Source organism: Onychostoma macrolepis, chromosome 11, assembly GCF_012432095.1.
Source record: "Onychostoma macrolepis isolate SWU-2019 chromosome 11, ASM1243209v1, whole genome shotgun sequence".
NCBI classification, from domain to species: Eukaryota; Metazoa; Chordata; class Actinopteri; order Cypriniformes; family Cyprinidae; genus Onychostoma; species Onychostoma macrolepis.
The window spans coordinates 5149146-5170473 of NC_081165.1; the positions used below are offsets into that span (position 1 = coordinate 5149146).

General features: G+C 37.0%; 1 protein-coding gene across 1 annotated transcript; it reads right to left on the reverse strand.

Moving 5' to 3' along the window:
* Nucleotides 1–5936: 5936 nt before the first annotated feature.
* On the reverse strand, nucleotides 5937–18925 carry LOC131549589 (PWWP domain-containing DNA repair factor 4-like). The gene is made up of 7 exons (XM_058791901.1): nucleotides 10408–18925; nucleotides 10163–10316; nucleotides 6842–7046; nucleotides 6465–6647; nucleotides 6277–6365; nucleotides 6126–6195; nucleotides 5937–5954 (listed from the first exon to the last, which is right to left on the reverse strand). Exons 1-7 carry the CDS (start codon nucleotides 10487–10489, stop codon nucleotides 5937–5939), a joined length of 801 nt encoding a protein of 266 aa, XP_058647884.1. The 5' UTR covers nucleotides 10490–18925.
* Nucleotides 18926–21328: the final 2403 nt, after the last annotated feature.

Below are 21328 nucleotides of genomic sequence, written 5' to 3' on the forward strand. Positions count from 1 at the left end.
TTATCGTACAGAATCTGAAATAAACATTGGTACTGTACCGGGGCACACATGGTGCAACATTCTCCATCGATCTCATATTCAGCACGGGCACATCCACAGAAACATAGTCCCAAATTAGCAGCAATGGTGATAGCAACAGTGGATATAAAGGTCCTTAACAACAACATGTCCAAATAAAGTGCAAGCGAGGATTATTCAGTCAATTTGAAAGTAAATAAAAACGTTTCACCCGCAGATTTCATGAAGCTATTTTTTTCACAACTTCACATTAAATAATGAATTAGATCCCAGTACTCGGCATTCCTGTCCACTGAGAGGGACTTCAGGTCTGTGTTTAAATGAATATAAGGGCTGTTTCAGATCCTGATGGCTGGTTCTCTGTCTTCAGATGATCAGTTTGATGGAGGCTTTAGAAGATGCTGTGGCAGAGACTCCAACAAACACTTCTTCCTCTTCACACTCGGCTCGACTCCTCTTGAGTAAACCGAGTAATCAGGTGTATTCTGTGAAGAGTTTAAGTAAAAAGGTTATAGCTAATGTTCTGTGTTAATGTGCTATTATGAATGTCTGCTTTAAAAGTGTCAGAGGCTTATTAAAATGTGAAAAGGTTAATAGCAGTGTTTGATATACAAAAGTAAACATGTTATTCACCATTTTGCTATGTAAGGAAATAACGAGAAGAATAACAACGTGCATTAAACGGTAAAACTGTTTGCACTACAAACCAGTGAGAGCATAATTAAGATAATACATTAAAATAATAAGACACACCAATTCTCAATATCAAGCAGCAAACCAACGGTTTTGTAAAGCTAAAAATAGCTGGACGGGGATGAGACCGGAAGCCTGGGCCGGTTGCATGAAAGCCCTTAAGCTAAGAAATCCCTTAGTTATAAGGTTAAGGGAACCCTTAGTGAAACTTGAGTTGCAAGAAGAATCCTAAGGGTCAACTGAAGGAACCTTTAGGCTGTCATTAAGTATTCCCCTTAATTATCTAAGTGTTCCCCAAGCGTTGCTACAAAGTCCTTAGTAACTATTTAATCTTGATAAATTTATGGGACCAAAACAGCTCCCTTAAGTCGTCTTAAACTCAGTATCTGCAGGATTTTTAAGCTGAAATGTAAGACTTGAGACATTTTTTTAAATGCACCTGCACAAATAAAATATCATATGAGCATAGTAGGGAAATGAATATGGTAACATATTAAACTGTAAAATGACTGTAAAAGGCATGACTTACAGGTTTTCACAAAACAAAAAGTTCTATATATTTTTAAGAAAATGGATGTATCAATTATTATATTAATTTAAACAATCATTATTAATCAATTATTACATTAATTAAATAATGTAAATGTAATGTATGTCTTAATTGTTTAGATTTTTATAATGCATTATCTTCTTGTCGATCCACCTGTTCACATTTACAACTCTGTGTTTGCAGCATCAAAACGGGTTAATTTTCACATTTGGTCAATTTTCCGTCATTGGTCAGAAGGAGGCTCTTTCACTGCAGAAACAAAGCGGTTTCCTCGGTAAGGACTGTACACAGAACAGCACAGAAATGGGCAGTGCTCGTTTATTTAATGTTTGTTTGTGTTTTAGATTAACGAAATACAAACCTAACCAACTAAAACATGAACAAATAAACGAGTGATGCCCGTTTCTGCGTTATAAAAATCTAAGCAATTAAGACATACATTACATTTATATAGAGAATGTGAAGCTGACGTCACGCCGCGTTGAGTTCTGGGAAACTGTTTTGTTTATGCTCCATACTGAGAGGATAGCACTGCTTCTCCGCTATTGGACCATGCAGTATGTTTTTTCGCCTTTTCTCTGTGTAAAAACACCAAGAGAAGCAGGTCGCGGAGATTACGAGAAGACGCCGGATAGTAAATCTGTTAATAATGTCACCGATAAACCCATTGCCTGTCACTCTGGGGCAGATCTACCCCAGATAGCACACGTACGTCTGCAAGATGTTTGTTAAAGATCTGTTGATCTGGAAAGCATCTGCTGTCTACAAACATCTGACAGACATCTATAAGATGTCAGTTTTACATACATTCTAAATCATAAACATCTTAAAGACATCTAATAGACGTCTATTTGACATCTAAAAGGAGACGTCCTATAGACGTATTGCAGATGAGCAAACACCCTAAAAAATACGTCTTGCAGATGTCAAATAGACGTCTCCTTGATGTACGTGTGCTATCAGGGACCGGGGTGGTGAAAAAGCTGTGCCCCAGAATTATCACAGAATAAAATATAAATGTAAGCAGTGTTTCATGTGCTACTTTTCAGCCGCAGCGATGACAGTGTAACGCAAAATAATGGCAAAAACACGTCTTTCAATATCTGTGCAACGATGGTTGCACGCGCACGCAGCGTGCCAGTGTAGTCGGCTTCATTAACAAATGACTCTTGTGAGTCAAAAACACAAAGTGGCATTTAATACACGGAGGCGTAGATCACTGACAAGCTAAGCAATATCGCGTTCATTATCGCAGATGAATCGCCTGATAGATGTAATTAATTTATTAACTAATAAATAGATGTGCATCAATATCGCATGAGATATATCGCCCAGCCCTACTATTAAGCTCACATACCCACACTTCCATTTTTGAGGTCAGATTATGAAAAAAAAAAATTATTTATTATCCTACTTGATGTCTTAACCAATTGATGTGTTTGTTACTATATACCTCCTATAATTTCAAGTCAATCAGATCATTGCACTGAGATACGAGTCTCCATGTGTTCACGCTGTCTGGTGGCCATTTTGAAAGCTGTCTGAAAACTTCCAGCAAAAGAGGAGCCCCTTAAATATGCGTTTTTTAGATGTTGAAGCCTTTATTTTGGTAAGTTTCACTATTTATTGTAAAATTACGAGATTAATGTTCAGAATTTTGCATATTATAACCTGGAACTTGGATGTGGGAAATAATTACATTAGATCCAAAAGATAGTTTTAGCAACACAGCGCAGATGCTACAGAACACAGTTAGCTGACTTGTAATTATTTGAACAATGCTTGAAAGTATGTATGACGAGCACTTCCTGTGTATATTTGCCTCTTTAAGATCGATTGATGTATTCCATTGTAAGCCGCTTTGGATAAAAGCCTCTGCTAAATGAATAAATGTAAATGTAAACATTCAAGCAACAACAAAATACAGTGTAGCACATACTTTTATTAACAAAACGAATGAAAATTCAACGCTTGAATTGAATCCAAATTGCCGCTAATTTGAAAATGAAAGTAAATGTTGGCGCTTTTAAACGAACTTATTTAAAATGGAAGGAAAGCGTGGAAAAGAGGAAACACTACCCTGAAAGACCTGAAAATAATACTACGAAACGCTTGTCGGGCTTTATGGTGAAAAGGTGTTAAAGAAGCAGTGAAATAATTTTAACTTGCATTTTGTCGATTTGAAAAAACCCCTACAAACCGAAACCAAAAGTCAACATCTACAACATCAAATAGCTTTTAGCCATCGTCAAAATGACTTATGAATTTAAATGAAGAGACGAGACCTGACGACAGACGATGTTGCGTAATCATTTTCAAAACTGCCTCAAAACAGAGTTATTATTTCTATCTATTTCTAATGGAACATCACAGAGCCACCAAAATCAACGAACTAGACTCAACAGAAAAAGTCTCACCAGGGAAGAAGAAACAGGCTCCTCCTGTCAGCCGTCTCCAACTTGAGCTGCTTTAACCTTTTCCCGTTTTGGAGAGATATCCATTAGTCAGCCGTTCAAACCTGTGCTTCAAACTCTGTGACTTAGCAAAAACTAGTTAAACTACTTCTCCTTCTTCTTCATCATCATCATCACCAGGGGGCGCTGTTCAGCAATGTTACTTATAAAAATACTTACACAGAGAAGAAATAAAACATTAATGCAGCTGGGTCATTCTACAGAAACGTCCACTTTTGGTATGGCAAGATGTCTTAAAATGTATTTCTTTTTTTTAACATTTAAACTTAGACCACATTATTAGATTACCTTTTGACTTTATGAATACATATAAATGACAGCTTAATTATTATTTATTTATTTATTTATTTATTTTTTAGCTTTTTTGTTATTATTTCAAGACCATATGTATCATTTTTTGTCACTGGTGTTACCTTCTTTAGCAATATTAAAAGTTTTTATGAAATATTATTTCTCGTTTTTTTTTTTCAACATATGTAATCAGAGTTACAGAAAAATAATGAAAATGCAAGAAATAAGCAGATTGTGTTTTATTTATTTAATGTGACAGACAAAAACAGTACAGTAACACCGTAACACCAGTGAAAGTAACACCAGTTACACAACTCCAGGGCACCACAGTATTTTCATTATATATTTTATAATATTTATTTAGCATTTAGTTTTTTGTGCCATTTACATCATATATTTAATAGTTATGAATAGACTTTTGTATTTTAAATGGTAGAAAATCCTGTGTTTGACCTCAAAATAAAGCACTTTCCCTCTGTACATGGCTGTGGGGACGAGCAGTTTTGTGGTGTTTGGAATTCTATATAATTAATTAAAAAATAATAATAATGCCACATTGATGGCTCAGGAAGGTGTAATTGTTCAAATGGCATATTGTTTCATTTTAAAATATAAAAAAATTGTAACCCTAATGTGTATTTCAGTTGTAATATTTCTGTAAAGTCTAGGGACAGAGAAGTGGACGTGTCTGTAGAATGACCCAGCTGTTGCTGTCTGTGAATGTATTAACTTTATATTTTGGCTCTTCTTTCTGTACCCTGTTACAAACAAACAAACAAAAAAAAAAAACACTTGAGAACTCTGTCGATCATGGATCAGATCGATCCAGCATGGCAAACAGCGAATATATGTGTGCTGTTTAATGCATTTGAGACGTGTTGTTTTCCTCCGTGCATAACTGACATGTCACGCGAGTATATTTTTCATCTTGTAAATATTAGAAAGTCATGCAAATATCCAGTGGCGCAAAAACGGGGTAAGTCTTATTTAATAAAACGTCATAAATAATCAAAAGCTTAGTTGTTAAAAATAATGTATTGAAACATTTTTATTCAACGTTTTTTGTTGTTGTTGTTGCTTGTTTTGCATTTTTAATGAGTTCAAAAGCGTGTTTATTATACACTTATTAAGACGCTGAACCGCCGTATCTCTCAAACGGGAGATTTTCAGACGCGCGCTTCAGCTTGCCCTCAGCACCAGGCGCGAGTCACGAGCGAGGAAAAGGTACAGGTGCCAAATGAGCTTCAGTAGAACAACAGTGAACTGCGGTCTGATGAGATGCTGTTATGTCAGTAAAACAAACTTTCCTGTCCTGTCAGAGGTTTTACTGTGCTCACCCAACATTATGAAGCTGCAGACTCGGAGCCTGCTGCATCCACAGTCCCGCACCCAGAGTCCCGCATTCTCAGACCCCTCGTTTTTCGAGACAGCGCCTCCTGCTGTTCGGAAGATCGTATAACACCCTTATCCAACCGCACCCAGATACCATTGAACACATTAGAATGCAGTATTACGGTCTCTTTTATTTAAAGTTATCCAAATAAATATTTGCGTTCCTGCTTAATGCATGTGGCAAAAAAAAATCATTGTGTTCTCAAACTAACTAATTACCCAGTATTTATTTTTTGAGCGTGGGTGTAATTGAAAGGAAATTATTGATGTAACGGATACACATACAGATTGAACTATCTTCTGAAAAATATTATGTGATATTATATTGCTACAATATTTGTTTTTGTACAATGTTTCAAATTCCATTTTTCTTTCAGTTCAACATATAATGGTCTAATTAACATTATACCATGCTAACATTACAAAACCTGTTTTTGATATTTTGAATGTGAAGCAAAACTCAAATAATAGACAAAACACCAATAATAAACAATTCTGTACTTTATTTAACGATCGCCTTAATCACTGTCATCTTGCTGTAAACAGGAGAAAGCAAAGAAAAAAGGAAGAAAGAATTGTGTTAGTGACTTTATTTTCGTCTTCAATTGCATTAAAAAAACCTCCTCATTTATAAGTCGCTTTGGATAAAAGCGTCTGCTAAATGAATAAATGTAATGTAATGTAAATGCATAAGGTAAAATAATTACTTTCTGGTAGGTAAATGTTGCTTCTTTTCTCATTCTTTTTGCAATCACCCGGTCAAATTCCTCAACTTCACTAAAATAAAAGATGAATGCCATTGTCAAAAATACTGTGTAATAATAAACATTTTTTTGCAAATGCAAATTACAAGCATACCTAGGGTGATAAGTAGGGCCACGAAGGAACACCTCCTCAGCCTCCTGCCAGGATAATGCCTGCAGCTCACATAGGCCATGAATGATGGCCTGTCCATATAAATAAATACATTAATTAATTAATGTATAAAACATTTCATATATGGCAATAATAGAAACAATCCAATAGACAAACATGTGCAGGCCTACCTCAGGAAAAAGAAAACTACAAATGAACTCCACTTCATTTGTGAAGTTCAGTTGAGTTTTACAATTGTGTAGCAGAGCTTTGAGGTGTTCAAAAAGAATGGCACACTGCTGCTCACTGTCCATGTAGACTGGCACACGTGGCTTTAGGGGGAACCACTTTGATGGTTTCCCATTGAGAACATCCTGCGGGGCAAACAAAAAGTGTTGTTTATATATACACAAGCCATCAATGAATAATTGGCATAACCATTAAAAATATAGCTAAAGAGCATACTGGATAATCAATTGACAATGTTGAAGTTGACAATGATCACAGCCCTGGGTGAGTCATTTAGGAATGCTAATCTTTAAATGATGAAAAATGACCATTTGAGTACCACTAAATGCTGCTCTGTTCCCTTTGAAGTCACAATGCAGTCCACCAGTGCTTCTTCAGTTCTTGTCCGATCTTGGACTGCTTGGACGTGCTGTGGGACATCTTGTGTGGTGCTTCTGCTTCTTTTTAGCCTATACAGAGGTTGAGTTTTTGCCTCTAATAAGCATTTTGCCTCGTCTGTCCAGAAGGCAAACCTGCGCCCATAGCTTGCAAAAAATAATAAATAAAAAATTATACTCACGTTTCGGTTATTCACGTGTTTATCCATGTGTTTTTCCGATCCAATTTGATAGGAGGCGCTGTCTCGAAAAACGAGGGGTCTGAAAATGCGGGACTCTAGGTGCGGGACTGTGGATGCAGCAGGCTCCGAGTCTGCAGCTTCATAATGTTCGTGCTCACGGCGCACGCTCTTCACTGTACGCGAATATGAGGTGTACGCTCTCACTTCATAATAACCCGCACAAGAAACTATACGTGCATACATCGTCAGTTAAATCATGAAATTACCAAAATTGCGATTAAAGCTGCAAAACTGTACATGCATCACATTTAAGAAAGTCTCTCAAATGCATGTACTGAAATATTCTGCAATTCGAGATCACAGGGCACAAGATGATAGATGTCTTTTTTTTTTTTTTTTTTTTTAATGCACAGGTAGGCTAAATGTGAGCACAGTGCAGCAATGTTTTGACAACCAATAGTGCTAAACAATGACTGTTTTTTTTTCAGAGTTCATTGATTATATACAATTCAGTGAAGGTTGACTAAACTTTTAACTATCTGCATGTCTCATCCATGAATAGGCCTGTGCAATGATGGAGGACAAGCTTTTGGGGTGTTGAGACCCAGAACCAGCGGACTGAACAATAAATCTATATGAGCCCTTTTCTTAAAATAAATACCTGGGGGTAATACAAAAATAATACAAAAATGGTCATATTAACTCAATTACCTGATCTAATTCACAACTTCACAAATTCTCAATTACAATTACGTACAAATTAATTGTATTCAGTTGTGTTTTAGGCACTAAAACAGTCCAGTGTAGTCAAATAGGCTACATTTCTATACTGAAATAAAGAAGATTTCTGTGCCACCACAGACTGGCCACCCTTATGAAAACATCCACTGCCTAAGGCGGCAAATCAGTTCATTTATGAGTATCTCAATAAATTAAAAAAAAGAAATAAAAATTACCCACATGTTTGTGAATGTGCATTTGATTTACATTTGAGAGAAACTGAGAAGATTGTAAACGATACAAACTAGCCACCTATCACTGAAAATTGCCGTTTTGAATTCAAAATAGGCCATCTGTGATTCAAGTAGATCCGATGAGTTGAAAACTCTTGCTGCTTCATACTTCAATACAAAACAATGCTGAATTTTGACAAAAAGGAGATTTTTAAATGCTATAATTGTGATTTTTATGTCTAAATATAAATCCATTAGCAAAACATGTGAAAAAAACCATATTACAAAGTGGAAATGGTAAATGAGACAATAAATGATCTTCTGCTGCCATCTAGTGGTCATAGTGGAAATCATGACATTCATTTTAATAGCAGGCCTATTGTTTTTCTGCCAGGTGAAATATTGGCAGAAATCTTCAATTTAGCATGGCCACTTTTCCATGAATTATCTCTATAAGTAAAAATGAAAAAAAAAAAAAAAATAAATAAATAAATAAATAATAATAATAAATTCCAGACATTCTTTAAGGTAAATTTGACATAAGCTCAGATGAGTTAATGTGTGTTTCTTGTAGCAGTTAAAATGTAGTTTTAATTTAGTGATTTTAACTTTTAGTTTAGTGATTGTTAATGCTTTAAAGAGCAATGTTAGATTGTAATGTTCTAATGCTATCTGTTCTAACTATAAAAGGTACAGCTGTTATAAAACCAGAGAGAAAGGCTAGTATGTGAGAGAGTCAGTGGTAATATCATTGCATTCCTATTGGTCAGTGAGCTCAGCTTAGCCTGACAGTAGCCACAGTGACTGAGGTTGATCGTTGTTAAATTTGCTTTATGGAACCAAATCATTTGACAGTGAGTCAGACCGACTGAAATGAGCCTGGCCTATTTGGTAAACTTGTTTTATGAAACAGGCCTCGAGGCGTTAGAAAGTCAGAAGACACAAGTTAATTTATGATTTGCTGTCTGTCTGAACCAAAGAAATAAAAGTTATCATATTTTTTCAATTGCATCGAATAGCATTGTGTTGAATCAAATTGAATTAAAATCGTATCGCATCGCATCGCTAGATGCTTCATATGTAGTATCTTCAATGTATCGTATCGTTGGCTATGCATCGAGATGCGTATCACGTCGGCCTCAGTTATGGAGATGCACATCCCTGTTCGAAAAGCTTCATTTCACCATCACTACTGTAAAGTAGTGAAGGCCGTTTCCGCCACAGCTGAGAAAAAAAAATGATTTCTTTAAGTCATAATAATGAGAAATTTCTTGATAGAGAAACTTTTTCATGATGACTTATTTTCTCATAATAATTAGAAACTTTCTCGAAATACTGAGAAACTCGAAATACTGACTTAATCCACGCATGTGCAACGCAACAGGAGTGACGGCACGCTATGAAAATTAACCATGGTTTTACTGTAGTAAAGGTGTAGTCACCATGGTTTTTTTTGGTGTATTGACTACTATTTGTATAACCACAGTTTTACTACAAACACCATGGTTAAACTATGGTGTAGCAAAACCATGGTTAATTTGTGGTTACCATGGTTTAACTATACTATATTATACTATACTATGACCTTTGTGTTCATCCGGCTTTCTTGATGTGTTTCTTACTACATGTTGATTGTTTTTAATAACGTAAATAGTTGTATTGATGTTTGCATGTTGTGAATGTTAAAATTGCTCAGTAGTAAGCCTCAAGATCGTCTTATCGTAATGCTCCTTTCACCACAAAGTGTGTTTTGCTCATTTTATTTAAAAAGTAATTCATTACAGACCAAGTAAAACAGTAGTTAAAAATTCACACAATTTAAACTTTGCCTAACAATATAACTAGGGATGCTATAAAGGAAAATAAGGGATACTTGTGATTCTTTATAGGAAAATAAGGGGCAGAATAAGGGATACCCATTTTAGGAGTTGTCCTAAAACCAAAACAATACCCGTTCTTGATCCACTTCAAATGTTATACTATACATACATTTTATCATTTTTTTTAAATTCTACTATTGAGTACATTAACATTTATGCATTTAGCAGACGCACATTGATTCTCACGACCTTTTGCGCTGCTAACGCAATGCTCTACCACTGAGCAACAGGAACACATACACACTCACCTTTGTTTAATATATTGTGCAGGTTTACATGCGGAGTGCTCCACTGCTAATTCACAGGAGTCTTCATTTAGTTTAATGCAATGGAATCCTTCCTGTGGCTCACAAGTAGTATCTGCAGAGCGCGTGCAGGCCTTGTGCACTTTTAAATGTTGGGCTGTGAACACAAAAACAAAGAACCTAAGCATATTGAGTGTGTTTTATAAATCTTTACCATTAACTTAATGCTTTTATCACTGGGCACATACCTGGATCACACACAGTGCAGGGAAAACATGTTATATGTCTGTTGGGTTCATCTGTGCAAGTTATGCAGGACAAGGAACACATGTTGTACTGGTATCTACAGTACAATGCCAATAATCAGAATCAGAATCAGAACTAGCTTTATTGCCAGGTATGTTTGCACATACGATGAATATGTTTTGGTGACAGAAGCTCCACAGTGCGACAGAATGACAGTGACAAAGACAAGACACAGATAATAAAAATAATAATATACAAAATAGACAATAAGCAAAATAACACAAACACATACAAAATAGACAATTTAGTATGTACAGGTATGTTAGATGCAAATTTGAAATGTAATAAGTATGTGTGTTAAATAAATAAATGATAGTGTTGTGTGTTTCATGTTTATTGTTAAGTGTTCATGAGATGGATTGCCTGAGGGAAGAAACTGTTTCTGTGCTGGTCGTTCTGGTGCTCAGAGGTCTGTAGCGTCGACCAGACAGCAGCAGTTCAAAGAGGGAGTGTGCTGGATGTGAGGGGTCCAGAGTGATTTTGCCAGCCCTTTTGCTCACTCTGGATAAGTACAGTTCTTGGAGAGTGGGAAGGGTTGTACCAATGATTCGCTCAGCAGTCCGGACTATCCTCTGTAGTCTTCTGAGGTCAGATTTGGTAGCTGAGCTGAACCAGACAGTTATTGAAGTGCAGAGGATGGATTCAATGATGGCAGAGTTGAACTGTTTCAGCAGCTCCTGTGGCAGGTTGAACTTCCTCAGCTGGCGAAGGAAGTACAACCTCTGCTGGGCCTTTTTAACAATGGAGTCAATGTGAGTGTCCCACTTCAGGTCCTAAGAGATGGTGGTGCCCAGGAACCTGAATGACTCCACTGCAGTCACAGTGCTGTTCATGATGGTGAGTGGGGGGAGAGCAGGGGGGTTTCTCCTGAAGTCCACGCTCATCTCCACTGTTTTAAGTGTGTTGAGCTCCAGGTTGTTAAGACTGCGCCAGACAGCCAGCTCTTTAACCTCATGTCTGTAAGCAGACTCGTCACCGTCCTGAATGAATCATAAACACGGTTTCCTAAAATGTGTGGGTTTTTCTCTCCTTTAAAAGAAAGTGATGTATTATATATATATATATATATACAATCATGGTCATGGAAACTTTAACATAAGAAAACTGAATCAATAATTTAAATGAGTTTGTGTAATACAAGTTATGCCTTTAAAGCATAACTTGAATTTTCCATATCAATTCTTTTGGATCTATTAACTCTTAAAATTTGAAATGTAGTGCTGTCAAACGATTAATCACATCCAACATAAGTTTTTGTTTACATTAATGTTTGTGTACTATGTCACACTACACTGCCAGAAGGAAAGATGGAGACGCGAAGTGGCATTAACAGTCTTTAATAATAGAAACACACATAGACAACAAAGTAGACCCGATAGAGACAGAATGCACAGACTAGGATTTAAGTTCATGTGGTAACAAGGGTAATTGCAAAGACACACACCTGGACCAAATCATACAATCAAACAAGGGAGAAACTGGGGAGCACATGGGGAATGAAAACACACACAGACAGTCCAGAGGCATGACATAATCGCCCCCCTCCCGGAAGGCGTGTCCTCGCGCCGTAGGAACAACAGGGAGAAGGACGGGTGGAAACTTGGGAGGAGGACGGGCACCCGGGAGGAGGACGGCGAACAGAGTCCAGTGCGGTGATGAAGGAGGCGGAGACGGAGAGCCCGAGGCGGAGAGCCGATGAGCCAGGGTGATGAGGAGGATCCGGAGGGCCAAGTTGGAGCTAATGGCTCCGGCGACCGACGCAGAGGCATGGATCCGAAAGGCTGCAGTGGAGCTGGAGCGACAGAGGACTAAGGTGGAGCTGAGGGGATGAAGGAGCCTGACGGAGCCGGAGGGACAAAGCGCAGCCGGAGAAGTGGAGTCCCGAGGCGCCGGATGGTCGACGACAAGTCAAGTCAAGTCACTATTATTTGTATAGCGCTTTTAACAATGCAAATTGTGTCAAAGCAGCTTTACATCAGCTTGATATAAAGCTGGGTGGCTTTATATCGGCTTTACAGTATTTAGACGGGGAAATAGTGTGTCGAAATAGTGTCATTCTCCTCTGGCCAGACAAAATCAGCAGTTTAAATCTAGGCTAAAGCAGAGTCAGATTGTGCAGAGGACTCATCTGGTTCCTGTGGTCTTGTCCCGATGGCCGTCTAGGAGACAGGGTCTTCACTGGGGATCAGTCTCTGGGGCTCATCTAGTTGTCCTGGTCTCTGCTGACGTTCAGGGCTGTAGAAGTCATCTCTAGGTGCTGATCCACCATCTGATCTGAATACGGACTGGATCCAGGTGGCTACGGTGACCATCTGATCTGGATACAGTCTGGATCTGGGTGGCTACGGTGACCTAGGAATAGGAAAGAAACAGTCTAATATTAGCATAGATGCCATTCTTCTAACGATGTAACAAGTACATCGGGTGTTTTGGGAAGTGTTCCCAGTTCCGGTTGACCTCAAGGGTAACATGTAAAGCATGAAAAGTAAGGGGCCAAGTACTGAGCCTTGAGGTACTCCATACTGCACTTGTGATTGGTATGATACCTCTTCATTTACTGCCACGAATTGATGGCGTTAAGATAAGTATGATTTGAACCATGCCAGTGCACTTCCTCTAATGCCAAAATAATTTTCTAGTCTATTTAAAAGAATGTTGTGGTCGATAGTGTCAAACGCGGCGCTAAGATCCAGTAGAGTTAATAGAGAGATACAACCACGATCAGATGATAGAAGCAGGTCATTTGTAACTCTAATGAGAGCAGTCTCAGTACTATGATACGGTCTAAAACCTGACTGGAAATACTCACATATATAATTTTTCTCTAAGAAGGAACATAGTTGTGATGATACTACCTTTTCTAATATCTTTGACAGAAAAGGGAGATTCGAGATCGGTCTGTAATTAATTAATTCTTTGGGGTCAAGTTGTGGTTTTTTAATGAGAGGCTTAATAACAGCCAGTTTTAAGGTTTTTGGGACATATCCTAATGACAATGATGAGTTAATAATATTCAGAAGAGGCTCTCTTTTAGGAGCTTAGATGGAACAGGGTCTAACATACAGGTTGTTGGTTTAGATGATTTAACAAGTTTATACAGTTCTTCATTTCCAATAGAAGAGAATGAGTGCAATTGCTCCTCAGGGGATCTATAGCGTACTATCTGATGCGATACTGTGGCTGACAGCTGCATGGTTACAATTTTATCTCTAATAGTTTCAATCTTGGAAGTAAAGTAGTTCATAAAGTCATTACTGCTGTGTTGCTGGGTAATGTCTGCACCTGCTGATGTTACATTTTTTGTTAATTTAGCCACTGTATTGAATAAATACTTGGGGTTGTGTTTGTTTTCTTCTAAAAAAGACGTAAAGTAATCAGATCTAGCAGTTTTTAAGGCTTTCCTGTAGGAGAGAGTATTTTCCTGCCAAGCAATACGAAATACCTCTAATTTTGTTTTTCTCCAGCTGCGCTCCATTTTCCGGGCTGCTCTCTTTAGGGCCCGAGTGTGCTCATTATACCACGGTGTTGGACTCCGTATCTAAAGTGCTAGAAAAGAGAGAGTCCATGGTTTCTGTTACATCATCAAGTTGTTCTGAGCTGTTGGATATGCTGAGGAACTGAGATAAGTCAGGAAGATTATTTATAAAGCAGTCTTTTGTGGTAGAAATGATGGTTCTACCATATTTGTAACAAGGAGTTGGCTTTACAGTTTTAGCTATATGGAATATACACAGAACTAGATAATGATCTGAGATATCATCGCTCTGCTGCAAAATTTCAACGCCACTGACATCAATTCCGTGTGACAGTATTAAATCTAGAGTATGACTTCCACAATGAGTAGGTCCTGACGTGTGTTGTTTAACACCGATAGAGTTTAGAATGTCTATAAATGCTGATCCCAACAAATCTTTTTCATTATCAACATGGATATTAAAATCACCAGCAATTAGGACTTTATCTGCAGCCAGCACTAACTCAGATAGAAAATCAGCAAATTTAGCCAGGTTTCTGTCAAACAAAGCACATCTAGTTTATGGTCAGTGAACATATCATTTACAAAAAGTGCTTTTGTAGAAAGGGATCTAATATTCAATAAGCCAAGCTTTATCATGTGTTTATCTGTTTTTTATTTGTTGAACATCAATTAAATTGTTACTATTACTTTGGTTTGGATGTTTTCTGTATTTTCTAGTATGGGGAACAGACACAGTCTCTATAGAGTGATATCTAGGTGAAGGAGTTTCTATGTGCTGAGAGTTAACTGACTTCTGTGACGTGAGGCGGCTAGCAGACGGTCGGTTTAGCCAGTCTGTCTGCTTCCTGACCTGGGCCCCAGTTAGTCAAATACTCTAAGACTATGTGCCATATTTCTAGAGAGAAGAGCGGCACCACCCCAGGAGGGATGAACACCATCTCTTTTCAACAGGTCAGGTCTGCCCCAAAAATTCTTCCAATTGTCTATAAAGCCTATGTTATTTTGCGGGCACCACTTAGACATCCAGCCATTAAGTGACGACAGTCTGCTATGAATCTCATCGCCCCGGTAAGCAGGGAGGGGACCAGAGTATATTACGGTGTCTGACATCGTAACTTGCAAGTTCACACACCTCTTTAACATTATTTTTAGTGATCTCCGACTGGCGAAGTCGAACATCATTAGCGCCGACGTGGAAAACAATCTTACTGAATTTACGTTTAGCATTAGTCAGCACTTTTAAATTTGCCAAGATGTCAGGCGCTCTGGCTCCGGGTAAACAATGGACTATGGTGGCTTGTGTCTCTATTTTCACGTTCCGTACAATAGAATCGCCAATAACTAGAGCACTTTCATCAGGTTTCTCAGTGGGTGCGTCACCGAGTGGGGAGAACCTGTTTGATGTTCTGATCGGAATGGAAGAGTGGTGTTTTGACCCGCGACTATGCCGCCTCACTGTCACCCAGTTGCCCTGCTGCATGGGCTCAACCGAAACCGAACAATGTACAGGACTCCCTGAGCTAGTCGCATCCAAAGCAGTATCTACAGCCCTCACATTCTTACTGTCCTCAACTAAAGTTTGGATGCGTGTCTCTAGTTCTAAAACCTTGTCAGCCTAACTATTTCCCTGCATTTATCACATGTGAATCCCTCGCTGCTGACAGAGACAGATAAACTATACATGTGGCAAACAGTGCAAACAACAATAGCAGGAGAAGAAGCCATTACTCACCGTGATTGATGAATGATACCAACTTAACTTACCACTATTGTTTGATGAACTCGTGAAAAACGGAGCGAGAGAGAAATGAAAACGGAGCGAGAAAAAAGAAAAGAAAACAATAGTAGGCGCGAATAGAAACGCAATGGAACCGCGAGTGACAAGCTAACTGGCTAAAGAATGCTAACGTGCTGCGCTCACGGTTTTAAAAGCGAACGATCAAATTAGTTCGATTAGTTTGAAAGATAACACCAGAAATATGGTGGGAATTAAGTTATATATTATCACTTTAAACAACAGGGAGTGAAAGTAAGGTAGAGATTCAATAAAAAGCGAAGCTACACGGACCTACAATCGCAAACCTCTCAACAGCACAACAGACAAGAACAGACTGAAGCCCATCCCAGCATCTTGGGCAGTGTTGCCAACTAATTTTCAGGGGAAGTTGCTAAAGGAAGGTTAATTTGTTGCTAAAAGTGGCTAAATGACATTGTGATGTCTCACGTAATCACAATGCAAAATTGTTTCACTGCATCAAATCTCAGCTAAAAATATATATTTATATATGTTAATTTAGATTTGTTCGTAAAATAATATAAAATGTATAAAGCAATATTAAAATATAAACAACTAATTTTAAACACAACCTTGAATTATTTGTATTGAATTGTATTGAACAGTGCTATACAAATAAACTTGAATTGAATTACTGGAAACCTTACCAGTTTTCAAGATATTTTTCTTACAGTGTACTAATTGATCAACAATTGCAGGTACAAGCTACTCACAAGGTGTTTCATAAATGAACAATTATTCAGCTATTAAATTATTATTATTATTAAATTGAACAATTGCGAATAGGGGCTAACTTAATTTACGTGATGTGTGTACTGGCATCTTTGGTTTCCTCTTTTTGTGTAATTTAGATGGAAAATGCGACTTTTTATAGTAAGAGTCACTTATCAAAAGTTGCTAAATGTTGCCAAATCAATTTTTAAAATAGCTAAATTTGTTGCTAGGCGCTTTTGGAAGAAAAAGTAGCCAGGGTAGTCTGAGAAATTGCTAAATTTAGCAACAAAATTGCTAAGTTGGCAACACTGATCTTGGGCCACAAACCCATCAAATTAATGGTATTTAACAGAGGTGTAAAATACTTGAGTAATTTTACTTGATTATTGTACTTAAAGGTCCCATATTGTCAAAACTGAAATTTCCTGGCTTTTTTTCATAATAACTGAGGTCTAGGGGCTATGTAACTACCATATAAGTTTCAAAACAGTCAGTCCACAGTAAAATGCACACAGCCTGCATAAAGTAGCTGTGCTTTTTCACGAGCCCTTGTGCCTTCTGTAAAAATGTGACGTCCGAACTACTCAGTCAACGCCTTCAGTCACCATCCCGAGCACCACCCACCGTCCCATCCATCCTCCAGCCACAATTAATCACGACAATGTATACAATTACAAATGATTGTAAATTGTCAGTTTGTTGTTTGTTGTTGTCGGCCCTAACTAGTTACCTGTGATTGGCCTGGCCATGCGTCACTCAGAAAACAACAGGCCAATCAGAAGATAGGCTCATGAATATTAATTAGACAGGCCAAAATTGACCTGTTCTTAGCAGAGCTGCTGAAAGAGGAGCTGTAAAAATATGATGAGATGGTTTTTGGTACTTGTACCGCAAATATATATTCAAAACCTAAAATAAAATTCCAGAAAGGTGTACAATATGGGACCTTTAAGTATTATTTTGGTGGTTTTTTACTTTATTCAAGTACAATTTAAACTGACTACTTGTACTTTTACTTGATTGCTTTTCTGAAGAAAAAAAACGTACTTTTTACTCCTTATAATTGTATTTCAACTTAAAAAGTACATAACATTTTTATTTTATCTTATGCACATTAAATATGGGAAACGGAAGCTCAAACGTGCGTGCTTGACATGAGAACCAATGATCATTGTTTTCATGCATCAAGAACACACACAGTTCTACTTCAGTTATGACTTTCATCAGATAAATGTCTGGGTTCAAAAGTTCACCATCAAATCTGAGGAAGCATGTTGAGGTAGCAAAGTTGTGTTTTCCCCCAAAACAGTTTATTCATTATTCTTTGTTTTGATAGAGACATTAGCTGTGTAATATATTGGCTGAATGCACAAGATTGAGTCCAAATAAAATCAGTGATAAAAATGTAAATATAATTAATATTTCTCTGGGAATTATTATTTTTTAATTAAATGTTACAAATCTCCAAAAAAGTGTTTAAATGAACATTGCATGTTCACTTAATTGTAATTCATGTTTATTGATGTTCTTACCAGGTAGTGTATAAGTTGTTTTAATAATATGTCACTATATGACGCATTGAGTAGGAATTTGGACTCTCAATGAATATTTTTTTAATCTTAATAATTACATGATTTTCTCATTAATTCATATAATTAGTCACAAATAATTATGTAGCAATATTTATGGAGAAAAAGCCTCCCCCCAAAATGCCCCAAATAAACAATTAAAATATTAATTATCCTTTTAGAAAGTGACGTAGACAACACAAAAAAGTGGTCTTTCAAAACATTAATGTTGTATGTTTTAATTCTATGACTCTCCTCATTAATTCAGCCCATTCTTGCATTCTGTCTGGAATATGTTTATAACCTCTGCATCACATTGTTATTAAAAGTGATAGTTCACCCAAAAATTAGATTCTCATGTCGTCCCAGATGTTTATGACTTTCTTCAGATGAACACAAGCAAAGATTTTTAGTCCATATAATGCAAGGGGACAGGACCACTTCAGAAACCACACAAAGTGAACACAACGGTCTCTATTTTTGGAGCTGGTCAGAGGTTTGTATCTTGCTGTGTAGCATCTGTAATTCTGTGTCAAAGTCTCCTGAGGACAGTAGATTGTCAGACCATCACCCCAGCTTTCTGGAAGTTGTTGGTGATTTTACAGACACGTCTTTTAGGGTTCATTTTCACAACTTTTATGATTTTTCTGTCATCAACTACTGTTGTTTACAATTTAAAGTTGTACTTTTTTACTTTTACTCAAGTATGTTTTTGGCCAGATACTTGTACTTTTAATAGTATCTTTACTTTCACTTGAGTAAAACGTTTGAGTACTTTACACCTCTGGTATTTAAGCAATATAAGCGCTACTGGGTAACAATGTTATACATACTTGTCAAAAGTACAGAAAAATTACAATGTTTTAATGTTTTTGAAAAAAAAAAAAATAATAAAAATGCCTGCTCCTCACCAAGTCTGCATTTATTTAATCAAGAATACAATATATATATATATATATATTGCAAAATATTATTACAAATTAAAAGAACTGTTGTCTATTTTAATATATCATAAAATGTAATTGATTCCTGTGATCTAAGATTAATTTTCAGCATCATTCCTCCAGTCTTCAGTGTCACATGATTCTTCAGAAATCATTCTAATATGCTTATTTGCTGCTCAAGAAACATTTCTGATTATTAAAACAGCTAAAAACAGTTTTTGCTTCTTAACATTTTTTTGTGGAAATGGTGATACCTTTTTCAGGATTCTTTAATGAATAGAAGGTTCAATAAACAACATTTATGAAATTTATTTAACAATTTAGTAAATATAAATCCTTTCCAACATTATAAATGTATTCACGGTTACTTCTGATAAATTGAATGCACCCTTGATTAATAAAAGTATTAATTTCTCTCTTTTGTAATCTTGCCACAAATGTTTGAATGGTTTTAAATGTTTGTTGAGCAGCAAATCAGCATATTAGAATGATTTCTGAAGGATCATGTGACACTGAAGACTGGAGTAATGATGCTGGAAATTCAGCTTTGATCACAGAAATCAATTACAGTTTAACATATATTCACATAGAAAACAGGTATTTGAAATTTTTACTGTAATTTTTATCAAATACGTAAATGTAGTAGTGGTGAACAGAAGAGACTTTTTTCAAAAACATTTAAAAAAACCAAACTGTACCAACCTCAAACTTTTGAACAGTAGTGTATGTTTGGGGTTTTACTTACCAGTCATATGGTTATGTTGTCCGACAGGAGGTCCGCTCCAACTCGGCTGCACGGCCACCAGCATAGAAGAGTCTAGAAACAACATGCAGTTTGTCATAGAACCAACAATATGTATGCCGTGCCAGGTTTTACACAAGATTTAAAGGAAAATATTCAAAATTCTGTTCCAAAATGAACCGTCAAATGGCAAATTCATATATCAGCTTTGGTGGCAAATAAAACTGGGTTACCTGATAGTGGCTGATATAAGAAAAAAAACAAACAAAAAAAAACTGAATAAATGAGTGAAGTGACATAAGCATTTCAAATAAACAGTGGACATCAAAATTCGAGAACAACCTACAATTTCCTAAATTTCAAGTTCACTGCTTAGTCTTATTCAAAGTTATCCTAGGAGTATAAGGGCAGTTTTTTAAGCATATTTCAGAAATTAATTGTATTCTGAGGCATGAAATATTTTAAAAAGAACTCCGATCAAAATTAGAGAACACTTACAGATACCTCCAATTTATTGGTGTTAATCTGGCACCTGGTTCTAATTTCCTTAATTATATGACAAACCCTATTTAACTGGGTGCATTCCTCCAATTTCCACTGAGATTGCAAGATAGTGGGCCGCTGTAAGGTGACAGAAACCCTGTGACAGGTAGAGGTTGTCCAGATGGGACCCCCTATAAAGGGATCACCCTTTCAGCCATTGCAAGAGAAGTTGGGTGTTCCAAATCTGTGATTTCTAGAATATTGCAGCTTTACTTTGATACAAATTCATTCAAGTCCCCCAAAAAGGCTGGTCGTCCACATAAGACAAATGCATGAGAGGACAGAATAATGCAGAGACTCTCAATGAGGAATCGGTTCAACACTGCAGCTGGAATTGCTTCAGTGCTGAACAGTGTAAGGATCTGACTCGGCACGATGAAGAGAAGTCGGACTGAAAGCCCACTCTGCAGTGACCAAACCTCTCATCAGCAGAAAGAATCAGAAGGCTAGGCTCACCTTTGCTGAGGAGTATGTTGTGTGGAGAGAGGAGAACTGGTCCAAAGTCCACTTCAGTGATGAGAGCAAGTTTAATTTATTTGGGTTTGATGGGAAATGTTAGGCATCAAACTGGGGAAAGACTGAAACCCAAGTGCATAAAGAAGTCAGTGAAAGGTGGAGGACGAAGTGTCATGGTTTGGGGGATGTTTTCTGCAGCAGTTCAGCCTCTTGTACACGGCAGAGTGAATGCAAATGTTTATTAGAAACTTTTTTTTTTTTATACAGCTGCAACTCTCAAAAATATTTGTAATCTTGTTTCATGCTTGTGGTAACTGTTCTCCAATTTTGATCACTGTGTTTTGCGCAAAATAAAGGTTTTTGTTGAAATCATGCCTTAGTCATTTGATCAAACACGTTAGTAGAACAGTGGTCTTTTTTGTGGTCACTAAAATTGAGTGATACAGAGCAACAATATTTCATAGAAAATCAAGTATTTATGGATTGTGCTCTAATTTTGATCTCCACTGTATTTTAACTCATATGCCATACAACTTACCTCAGTGGAATATTTACCATCAGTAGGAACGTGACTGTTTAAGTAATATTGACATTGTAAAATGAACATTTCAAATGGAGAACAG

Coding starts and splice junctions, on each gene's coding strand:
- LOC131549589 (XM_058791901.1), bottom strand. CDS start 10,489: ATGTGTTCCTTGTCCTGCATAACTTGCACAGATGAACCCAACAGACAT. Junction 6,648..6,841: donor GAACAGAGCAGCATTTAGTG/GTACTCAAATGG, acceptor TTTGCCCCGCAG/GATGTTCTCAATGGGAAACC. Junction 6,196..6,276: donor GGCCCTACTTATCACCCTAG/GTATGCTTGTAA, acceptor CTTTTATTTTAG/TGAAGTTGAGGAATTTGACC.